Source organism: Pelophylax lessonae, assembly GCF_965119305.1.
Source record: "Pelophylax lessonae genome assembly, chromosome: 10".
NCBI classification, from domain to species: Eukaryota; Metazoa; Chordata; class Amphibia; order Anura; family Ranidae; genus Pelophylax; species Pelophylax lessonae.
In genome coordinates, this window is record NC_138777.1 from 142,429,183 (window position 1) to 142,441,020 (window position 11,838).

The 11,838-nt window shown below is 45.4% G+C and overlaps 1 protein-coding gene across 5 annotated transcripts in view; it reads right to left on the minus strand.

Annotated features, from left to right (window-relative positions):
* The window catches only part of DUS2 (dihydrouridine synthase 2), a 1,337,959-nt gene extending 1,326,889 nt beyond the window's left edge, over positions 1 to 11,070 (minus strand). For 4 of the 5 annotated variants that reach the window (XM_082270346.1, XM_082270343.1, XM_082270344.1 and 1 more), the window contains exon 1: positions 10,819 to 11,070. In XM_082270346.1, the coding sequence (XP_082126472.1) occupies positions 10,819 to 10,923 (105 nt within the window). In that variant the 5' untranslated portion in view covers positions 10,924 to 11,070. Of the gene's footprint in view, positions 1 to 10,273; positions 10,286 to 10,818 lie in introns of those variants that run through there. The other variant, XM_082270345.1, reaches the window with a different exon arrangement.
* Positions 11,071 to 11,838: the final 768 nt, after the last annotated feature.

Below are 11,838 nucleotides of genomic sequence, written 5' to 3' on the forward strand. Positions count from 1 at the left end.
GGGGGATCGGATGAGAGCGGACCGCTTGTCCGCTCTCATCAGATCCGCTCCGATTACTGAACGGATGGAAAAATAGGGTTTCCATCCGTCCAGATTTCAGCACAAGATCGGATGCGGATGGCAGCGGGTGTCAGCGGAGGTGACCTCCGCTGACACCCGCTGCCCCATAGAGCTGCATGGAGGATCTGATCAGATCCGCCTAAAAAACTGATAGGCGGATCTGATCGGACCGCCCGTGTGAAAGAGCCCTAAGTCCAATTGCTTGTAAGCAGAAGTCAGGTGAAACTGTCCTGGAGTTTTGAACAAGGTTTAAAAATGTATGGAATCATGAGGCCAGTTTAAGTGTCGCCAAGGAATGGCACAGCCTCATGATTCAGACATTTATCAATAATTTAAAGTCCCAATACATGTTAATTGTGAAACAGCAAGTTTCAGACTGGACAAACAAAGACATGGATGGTTTCCAGGAAGCCATAACAGAAAAGGATGCAGCGGGATGTTTTGATCTCCCCAGAGAGAAACAGTCCGTTGCTACATATTTTCAGACACCCTTTCAGGGACGCTATCAAAGTGGAAGAGGCAAGGGGGGATTCAGGGGCAGAGTAGAGCATTCTCAGAATAGGCCCCCTTTTAATAATAGACAAAAAACAAAAGAGAGCGCCCCGTGGGACTTTAAATGAGGTGGATGCAAAAAAATGTAAAAGAAGCATAAGTATGCAATAGCAAATTTATTAGATACAAAGCGTATGATACATATAAAACATGCATATAAACAACAGACATCAATACATGAAATGACATGGTAATATCAATAAAAACATACTGGATGACATACATAGCTCATAACTGGAGTGAGGACTCCGTAATAGCATAGTAGCATCGATATAAAAGATAATATATGACATGCATGGACTCATAACTGGAGTGTAGACTCGACGCGTTTCGTGGGTCCTATATACCCACTCATCAGGAGTTTGAAAGAGTATGCCTGTACAAAAATAGATTAAAGAACAGAATGAGTCTGGTGTTGATATGCATAGAATTAGCCAGCAGGTGTGGGACTTCAACATGAATATGTATACCCCAAGTGGGGGAATCGCACTCACATGCGACTAAAAAATGGTGGATGAACGCTGTCCCAGGATGGTGAAACAAGTCTGATCCGGGAGCTGACGGGACATAGATGCACGGCAACCAGAATGGAGGGCCAGGTGAGAAAGACGTAAGTGATGGGTGTCACATCCTGCTTGATGGTATAACACTGACTGAAAAAGTATATACAGTATATATATCAGGATATCGCGTAGTGATATCAAGAGCAAAGTATAACAATCTATGTACATACATAGATTGTTATATACATAGATTATGTTTTTATGAGGCAAAACATAGTTCGCCATAGTCGGCAAGATATTTTGAGGTTATTTTTTATAGAATTACAGATCAGGGCTTGACAAATTTGCTATGAATCTAGGAGCCAGCTAAAAAAGTTAGGAGCCAGTTTTTTTTTGGTAGCGTGGGTTGTCAGGGCAAGTAATTTGCGCCCCCTAACTCTAATGCCCCGTACACACGTGCAGATTATCTGCAGACTTTTGTCTGCAGACTTACCAAAACCATATAATATGAGGTCAAACCTAAACACTTTCAATTTGTATGCAATCCGGCAGGCCCTTGCACTACATAGAAAAGGTAAGTCTGCAGACAAAAGTCTGCAGATAATCTGCACATGGGCATAACTTACAGCAGAGCGGTCAGTCAATAACTCCAATGTAACGCATTACGTCAAGGTTATGGGCTGGCCAGAAAGAATGACATTAAAAACCTGTTATAGGGGAAACTCCTTTTATGCGAATGCATCATGACTGCGGCATATAAAATACCCTAACCTGCTGCCTATTGTAGATTAAGGGTGGCTGTTGGTGGGTGGCAAAAACATGTTTTTACCACCCAACTGCACATCTAAATAAAGCCTTTGTGACATTTAACTAAAACACAGAAAAGGATGAAAGAAGTATCCCAGCGCTGCTGATCTTCTGTTGCCTCTTTGCAGCTACTTCCTGCCTGTGTGTCCCCCTGTGGTGATTGTTGATAATACACAGGGCTTTATCAGGACATAAAAAGATCATTTTAAAGCATGCCAGCCTCATCTCCCCTCCACCTCACAGCACACCTTAAACAACTTTACACTATGAGAACAGCGCTCTGGGGGGAGGAAGGCCAGCCTGATAAGGACGCTATGGGCAGCATAGGAGAGCTCAGAGAGCAGCCATTCAGGAACGGACCTTACTCTGGCAGAGGAGAGGAGGCCAGCCCCTCCCCTCTCATGTTACACACAGCCGGACTTCAGATTACTGCACGGCTCCAGGGAAAACACGGAGGGGGAGAGCAGAGCATCAGCTGCCTGACACTCTGAGCTGATCAGTCAGAGAGTGGGCTGGCGGCAAATCAGGAGCCAGGACGCGGTTTCTGGTCGCCATGGCGACCTGGCGACCGGGGTTTGTCGAACACTGTTATAGATAATGAGAAATTACATTTTACAAATGGGTCCCTTGTGTCCCTAAATGTGAAAGGGAGCTCTGGTGCAAAATTTTGAAAATTGGCTACTTGCCAAGAAAGGGTTCAAACTTAAATATCTTCGTTCCTGTTATAGTTATGGAATTTTTTTTTGGACAGAAAGGGTTACCGCAATTAGTGTGACCATTGGACCCTATTGGCACTGAGCCAAAAGTTTCAAATCAGATTAACCTTTTATCTGATTACAGTTTTTGGGTGATATTTTAGGGGTGTCCTCTATTAAGGGAGGGGAACCTCTGGACAGGTTTTTGTTAGATTGGCACAAGGCCAAAAAGTTTTTTTAGTGAGATTGGCACGGAGCCAAAAAGTTTTAGTTTTATCTGATTGTAGCATGCAAGTGGTATCTGATCTGCCATCTTTACTGATAGCAATACCATCCGATGCTACCCACTTTACAGTAATTGGTTGAAGTAATGCATTTTTTTAGCGTCCTAGTGGATGAGGAGATACAGCCATCTTTGTTTCTTGTTTTTCAGTCCAGGTAACTGACCTGGTGTAGAAATGCCTGAGGGCTAAGTAGACAGTTTTAGTTGTCTGCTCTATAGTTCTCCAGACCACGCAAGAGGGGATGGACACCTGCTCATGCGTCAGTCCCGCTACAATATGTGGATAACATATGTAGTCACTCTGTAGAGGCCAGTCAGAGCAAGTGAGTTTATTGAGAAATTTACATGTACAAAGTGTCACAGGAATAATGACAATGGTGTCAGGAAAGTGTTGTTTACCTTGGTTTTGTTCTCACAGAGGGGGAAAAGGAGTCAGTCACGTGGGTCTTGCCAGCCCACAGTGGGTCTTGCCCGCCCACAAACCCAGGATCATTGATTGCAATGGATCCGACTGCTCCTATTTTATGACAACATTTTTGAGACAAGCCACAGGTCCAGAAATGTCACAAGAAATGTTGAATGCGTTTATGTATCTGAAAAATGCTATGGTTGTAGCGCCTGCACTGGGCCTCCCAAATTATGGAAAAATGTTTTGTGTTTATGCAAGGGACAATTGTAAGACCATGACAGGTGTACTTGCCCAGGAGTATGGTGGTGGACTTTGCCCTATATTTTTTGTCCAAAGATGGCCGCAGTCCAGGTCTAAGGCATGCCTGAAGTGACTCCAAACATAGCATCTTGTGAGGTGGTAATAGGGATGGCCACATCATTTGCCCTAGGTAGGCCCCAGTTTTAAATGGGTTACTGGGATTAAAGAGCGTGTTACACCACAACATGATTGTATAGCATAATATATCAGGACAGCCATAGAGGGAACAGAGGATGGTTTTGTAGATGGTTCCTGCACCAGGCCAAAAGATCACACATTGTTAGAGCTACAAATGCCTGCTACAGAACAGGTTTAAGGAATTAGGTGATGGTTTAGAAAAAGTTGAGAATAGCCTTTTTCTAAAAGAGGGGAGATCTTGTATCCCCGCAGCTAGCGCCCCACTGTCTATTGCCTAGTATGATGGAATAGGACACAGGGGGTGGGAAAGAACATATGAAATATTACTGAAGTTTTTTTACTGAAGTTTTTTTTGTATTTACGGGCCTAAATTAGTGAAAGCATATGTCCATTTACAGGCCTAAATTAGTGAAAGCATATGTTGCTAGGTGCATCACCTGTATTAGGAACAATACAAACAAACATATAAGGCCAAACATGAACATCTACAAATAGATTTCACACATAAGTCCAACACAGGGAAGAAACAAGAGTTAATAGTGGACATGTTCAGCAGATGAGTGGAAGCTTTTAGGGCCACAAAAGGGAGATGCCCACACGGTGGCGCGCATCCTCAATCAGGAGATTATTCCTGGATGGGGATGCCTGCTTTGAATTAGTTCTAATAATGGTTCAGCTTTAATATTAATAAAGATCGTCAGGAACTAGTTATAATCCTGAAAATAGATTGTCATCCACAGAGTTCAGGTATAGTGGAAAGGATAAATAGGAATCAAAGACGAGTTGATAAAAAGTAATTGGAATTTTGAATCAAGTGGAACGAAAAAGTTGCTCGCACCTTTCTTTTCTCTTCACAGGTATCAACGTATCAACCCATCCCTTGAAGGAAGGAGATAAAGTAGCATCACAAGACCAAGGCTGGATTTAGTTTTGGACCAAAAGACAAAGGTAGTCGCAGTGACCAGAATCGCTGTCCTTGTGGAAAACCAACAGGCCTGGATCCATGCCAGTTGAGTAAGGTGGATTGTGCGAAGCAAGGCAAAGATAAAAGACACAGATAAAGGAGGAGAAGCAGGTGCTGAAAATCCTCGAAGAGCGAGCGAAGCAGGTGTTATAGTCTCTGAAAATTAGCAAAATGACTGTATTCATAGCAAGGAACTTTGGCAAGCTGTGGATTTTCTTGATGGCACTAGTATTTTTAGTGTTCATCCCAACCTGAATCATAACTAACTGTATATATCACCCAGCGGATCTGGGGCCCCTTGGAGGAATTTGTGGGATACCTACAGTCACCAGCCCAGACATAGTATCAGTATCAGAGACGCCTCAGAAAAGGAATAAAAGAGCCCTGTCCCACAGTTCACCCTCCCATGACACAACTTTGGTATAATGATGGGAGATTAGGCCCAGGAACTGTATTTATATGTGTCACGGACAAATATTGGGGAGACAATTGTGACTATTGGGGATCAGTGGGTTGGAACACGGGAGACAATTAGGAGTACAAACCTACTACTAGCAAGGATAAAAATGGGAAGACACTTATAAGCAGAATGACAATTGTTAAACATGTTCCCGAGCAATTTAGACTGACCATAGGAAAGATCTAGTCCAGAAGATAGTGGAACTTACGTTTTGGGTACCTGGTGGAGATCAGGGTACACTAGCATCAGAAAGCTTTTTCAGCTAAGAGATATGTATAGCCAGACATCTCAAGTCTCCCGCAAGTCGCGGGAGACTCCCGCTTTCGCCCTGAGCTCACGGACACCCGCAAGCTCAGGGCAATATCCCAGCTCTGTGTGTGAGTCACAGTGAGTCAGATGACTCATCGATGCAGGCAGAAGAGTGTGTCAGCTGTCAGCAAGCCTGCACAGAGAAATCATGTCGGAGCCGAAGTAGTGCCGGCTCACAGGCGGAGTGATATGAGTCATGCACTCCGCCTGTGGGAGGAGCTGCAGAGAGCAAGCAGCGGCTTTGCTCTCTACTACAGCCACATCTTCTACTTCAGGAGGCATTTTGGCACGCGCGGGACCAATCATCGTGACACCCCACTCTGTGACTGACACAGTGACCTAACCTGAGAGCAGCACCAGAGAGCCAGCACCTGAGACCAGTACCAGCAAATGACCAGCGCCAGTACCAGCACCAGTGACCAGGCCAGTACCAGCACCAGTGACCAGGCCAGTACCAGCACCAGTGACCAGGCCAGTACCAGCACCAGTGACCAGTACCAGCACCAGTGACCAGGCCAGTACCAGTGACCAGGCCAGTACCAGCACTAGTGACCAGGCCAGTACCAGCACCAGTGACCAGGCCAGTACCAGCACCAGTGACCAGTACCAGTACCAGTACCAGCACCAGTGACCAGGCCAGTACAGCACCAGTGACCAGGCCAGTACCAGCACCAGTGACCAGCACCAGTACCAGTACCAGCACCAGTGACCAGCACCAGTGACCAGGCCAGTACCAGCACCAGTGACCAGGCCAGTGACTAGCCCCAGTGACCAGGCCAGTACCAGCACCAGTGACCAGTACCAGCACCAGTGACCAGGCCAGTACCAGCACCAATGACCAGTACCAGCACCAGCACCAGTGACCAGGCCAGTACCAGCACCAGTGACCAGCACCAGTGACCAGGCCAGTACCAGCACCAGTGACCAGGCCAGTACGAGCACCAGTGACCGGTACCAGCACCAGTGACCGGTACCAGCACCAGTGACCGGTACCAGCACCAGTGACCGGTACCAGCACCAGTGACCGGTACCAGCACCAGTGACCGGTACCAGCACCAGTGACCGGTACCAGCACCAGTGTCCAGTACCAGCACCAGTGTCCAGTACCAGCACCAGTGTCCAGTACCAGCACCAGTGTCCAGTACCAGCACCAGTGACCAGTACCCGCACCAGTTACCAGACCAGTACAGTACCAGCACCAGTGAACAGTACCAGCATCAGTGACCAGTACCAGCATCAGTGACCAGTACCAGCATCAGTGACCAGTACCAGCATCAGTGACCAGTACCAGCATCAGTGACCAGTACCAGCATCAGTGACCAGTACCAGCGACCAGGTTTACTGATTACATTTCATTTCATTATTCTCTGGTAGTGTTAAATTGGAAAGGGGGGGTGGCGGCGTGTGGGGGGGGGGGGCTCACCTCCCTGAAATGACTTTGCCACCTCCTTGAAATTAGTTTTTGCAGGTTGGGATGTCTGGTATAGCTCTTCTGAATGGCCATCACAGGCACAAGAGACAAATCTTTTAAGGCCCCGTGTACAGACTTTGGGAGAAATGATAGCTATAGCAGACCCCACTTTTGAGGATACTATGGCCATAGAGACAGGGTTCTCTGATGTAAACTTATGGTTAGAATGGATGAGGTATAGTGCTAGCTCACATAACATGTCAGGTTGTTATGTCTGTGAAGGAGCTAGGCCACACCTAGGTATGGTGCCCCTCAACATCCCTGAGAATGTAGAAACTTGTTTTACCAATACCTCTAGTAACCATTCTAACTGTAAAACATGGAAAAAGGAATATCCCATTATAACTAAAAAAATCTAGGCCCACTGGATCCATCACCATTTACCCAGGTAGCTACACATGTTATTCCAGACACAGTGGTGGGGGTAGATTTTTAGGAAATTTTACAGAGGGTTTTTGCCCCACCTACAGGTCTACTGTTATAGAGAATCAAATAATGTATTTGGGAGACATATATTGGATATATGAAAATAAGGACTAGGCTGTCCAAGAAGTGGACAGGACAATGTGCCCTTGGTAAAGCAATAATGCCCCTACACATATTCACTGAGAATGACGAAAACACACATCAGCTTAAGGAGAACACTAGAACTACAGGGAAACAAAAGAGAGAGGTCCCCATGGGTAGTTTTGACCTACATGTTTATGTAGCCGCCATAGGTGTTCCAAGAGGGGTCCCAAATGAGTTTTAAGGCCCGAGATCAGGTAGCGGCTGGATTTGAATCATTGTTTCCCATAGTTACAATTAATAATAATGTAGATTGGATAAATTATATTTATTTTAATCAGCAGAGGTTTGTTAATTACACATGAGATGCCTTCCAGGGAATAGCAGAACAATTAAAGTCCACCTCACAAATGGCTTTTCAGAATCGGGTAGCATTAGATATGATGCTTGCAGAGAAAGGAGATGTCTGTCACATGATAGAGAAAATAGGTACATGCTGCACATACATCCCCAGTAATACTGGTCCCAATGGAAAGGTCACATTAGCTATCTGAAAGCTAGAGAGTTTGTCGGTTGAGCTTAAGAAGAATTCAGGCCTTACCAATCCATGGGATGAGTTTTTCTCGGGATCAAGTATTTTGGATGGTTAAAGGGGATCGCTACCAGCATAGTCTTAGTGGTAGTTTTCATTTTATTTTTGTATGCATTTGTCAAGTGCGCTATGGTATGCTTAACAAAATGTGTTACACCCACTCCTCATATGTATATGCAATACTTACAGACTAGACGCCATGAAAGAGATATCGCTTCATAGGGAAACATGTTCATGTTTCAAGAGCAACTAGAAGCTGTCTCGCAGATGACATTCCAGAAAAAAATGGCTCTGGATATGATCCTTGTAGAAAAAGGGAGATACATATTGATAAAGTAGATGGATGTTGTATTTACATTCCTGATAGTGCTGGCCCTAAGGGTAAGGTCACTCTGGCCATTAAGGATTTTGGCATTAACAGCCCTTGAGATCAGTATTTTAGGTGATGTAATAGTTGGAAGCAAGCTTTGGTATAGCTAGGAATTATTATTATAAATCGGTATCATCATGCTTTGTGTGGTACCCTACTTTAAGAAAATGCTTAACAAAAGGTATAGACAATTTGTTCATGTATAACGACTAGATCAAACCACCCTCTTACAGCACACTTCACCCCATTCCTTAGACTATAAAGGTTAAGAGAAAATCATTGTAAATAAATAAATAATTTTCAAGAGGGGATTGAAAGAAGAATTTTAGCAAGAGTTCTTCTTTATTAGTTTATTTGAGCAAGACTTCAACCATTTTAGTTTTAGAAGGCATTTTGTGAACATTGAGCATGCATGAGATTTATATTTTGCTGAGAACAAAATCTAGTTAGACCTCAATGTCCTTCATTTGGTTCTTATCTTGTTCTTCCCAAGCAATAGCTGCACAGTTCCCAGACACAGCTGGTTTTTGTCTCCCTACATAAAGTCATAATGAAACAATGTATTTTTGTGGGAACATTTTAGGTGACCAAGGGGAGGCGTAACTGTGTTCCCATTGTTCTCCTGTTGGGGATATTTTATCATATAAACTGTATGGAATGAATAAAGCGTCAGATGACTTTGGACAATCATACGCCTCGGGTGTCTTTGTTCAGAGTAATCTCCGGGCCCGCTGGGACTTGTGGTGCACCCGAGGCAGTCTATCAAGTCTATACTTCACTGGGAGTGATCTAATGCCAACAGTTTTGGAGGTCCCGTGGGAGTGATCTAATGCCAACACCAGTGACATTACTTCATTAATCAGTGCTGTACATATGCACTGTTACTGTAAAAATGACACTGGCAGGGAAGGGGTTAGTTTTATTGGAGAGGGAGGGGTTAATGCATGTCTGGTGCTTACTAACGTGTGGGGGGAGGTGACTGAGTGACACAGGGACAGATCGCAGGTTCAGCTATGCTGAACCCTGCAATCTGTCACTTAGGAGATCCGCCCGCTTTGTTTACACAAGCGGGCGGATCCCCAAACTCTTTTCCCCGACGATCGGGGAAGAGCGGCGGTGATCACCGCTGCTCCTCCCCTGGCCCGAGCCTCCGGCGGCATGCGTGCGCCACCCACAAGGGGAGGGGAATGAGCCACTTTGCCGCAGTGCCAGCTCAGTGAGCGGTCAGCAAGTGGTTAAAGTCACGCAGTGCCGAATCGCAAAATAGGGCCTCGTCATTGAGCAGCCAAATCCTCCGGTCTGAAAGTGGTTAACCAAAAGGAGGACTGGCGGGCTGTGGTATAGGAGAACCCACAGAACAGGGCTGGTCAGGGTGAGTAGTGCTTTAAAAACATATTTTTCTTATGTCACAACACACTGAAAAACAAGACAATGCCTCCTCATGAAAAATCTCCCAGCTGCTCCAGACATGAGCAGTAAAATTCGTATTCATTTCTATGGCATTTATGTCAGCTAACAGGTCTAGTGGAGATAGGGATTGCTAACAGGTCTAGTGGAGATAGGGATTGCACCGTGCACGTGTGGACTGGCAGGGAGACTTGAATTTGCTCCATCAGTCTGAATAGTGAAGACTGACATGTGAAGGGGACCAAAAAGGACAGGAACTAGTTAAACCTATCAGGATGGAATAATATGGAAGAAATGGGAAGGGGTAACTTAAAATGCTTTCCTTAACCACCACAGTACAGACAGTGACATTAAATAACTGAGAAATTACCAAATAATATTTTTTTAGTATCTTACTTTTGCAATCTAGACTAGCTTCTTTAGCATTTAGAAAGACTTCCACGTACCTTCAAGAAGTGCTCCTACCTAGACACTCCACTTCCCTTAGCGTCCACTACAGCAGCACATGTGGGCGTTACGTCATTTCCCGTGCGCCCGAGAAGCCGTTTTGCTCTTACTTGCCAGTGAATGCAATGCAGGTTTTTGCGAGGTTAAAGCTTTTACGGGCTTGTTCTCCTAAGCTCAGAGCCTGCAGGGCATCATCCACCCGTGATCTGCCCGTAATTCGAATCGCTCGACGTACACAACTATGGCTGGAGAGGTTGGAAAAGTACCAAATCCGACCAGTTGCTGCTGCCAAAGCCGGGAAACTTCTGATCAGTACTCGCAGGCGGGAACTCAACCAGGCGATTACAGAGACGTATAGCCGGTGGGAACAACCCAGTTTAGTTAGCGGTGGATGGAAGCATCGCAAATCTCGCGGAGATTATTTCACCATTAACCGCCAACGGGAGCACCGTTCGTTGCCCGAGACGGAAGACACGTTTCGTGCTCTTAACCTGGATGGAAAAGTAGTGTCAGCGGTGGAGGCATTGAATATCGTTACACCTACCTGGGCGCAGAAGGAGGTTATTCCGAGTCTGCTCCGTGGCCTCAACGTGCTGTGTGCTGCAGAGACGGGTTGCGGGAAAACCCTGGCATATTTGCTACCTATCATGCACCAGCTTGTCACTCGTAAGGACCTTCGTCCGGACAGTCCTCGCAGTTTAGTTTTAGTACCTTCCAGGGAACTTGCAGGCCAGGTAACATCAGTGGCTCAGAGGCTCGGCTCGCAGCTTGGAATTACAGTGCATTGTGTGGGAGGGGGACGAGGTCGAAGAGTAGTGGAGAAAAAGCTTGAAGGGGTGTCCATTGATTTATTAGTGGCTACACCAGGAATTCTCTGCAAGGCCCTGAAATGGAATAAAGTCTCTTTAGCAGACCTTCATTACATTGTTTTGGATGAAGCTGATACACTGTTTGACAAATCCTTTAATGAACTTGTTGAAACCATTCTCATGCAAACTCGAATAGCTTCCAATGCAAAGGAAGTGCGAGGTCTTCACAGGAATGCCCAGTTAGTGATAATCGGAGCCACTTTCCCAAAAGGGATTGAAGACCTCCTCAGCAAAGTTTTAGATCTGGGCAGTATCCACACAATCAAAAGTACAAAGCTACATTTACTCATGTCCCATGTGCAACACACATTTAAGAAAGTTAAAGGAGCAGACAAAGTCCCAGAATTACTGCAAATTCTGAAGCAACATGCTGCAGAAAAACCTGAGACAGGCATTCATATTTTTTGTAATACGTCAAAAACGGTCAACTGGCTTAGTTACATATTGGATGACCATGGCATCAAGCACACCAGGCTCCATGGCAAGATCCCTGCTGACCGTCGGCTTGGTATCTTTGAAGCTTTTCTGAAAAGTCAAACTGATGTTGTGTTGGTTTGCACAGACCTAGCATCCAGGGGGCTTGACAGTTGCAGAGCAGGTACTGTGGTTAACTTTGATTTTCCCAACACCATAGAGGACTACCTTCACAGAGCAGGAAGGGTTGGCCGTGTTGGGAGCAAAAGCCAAGGCAATGT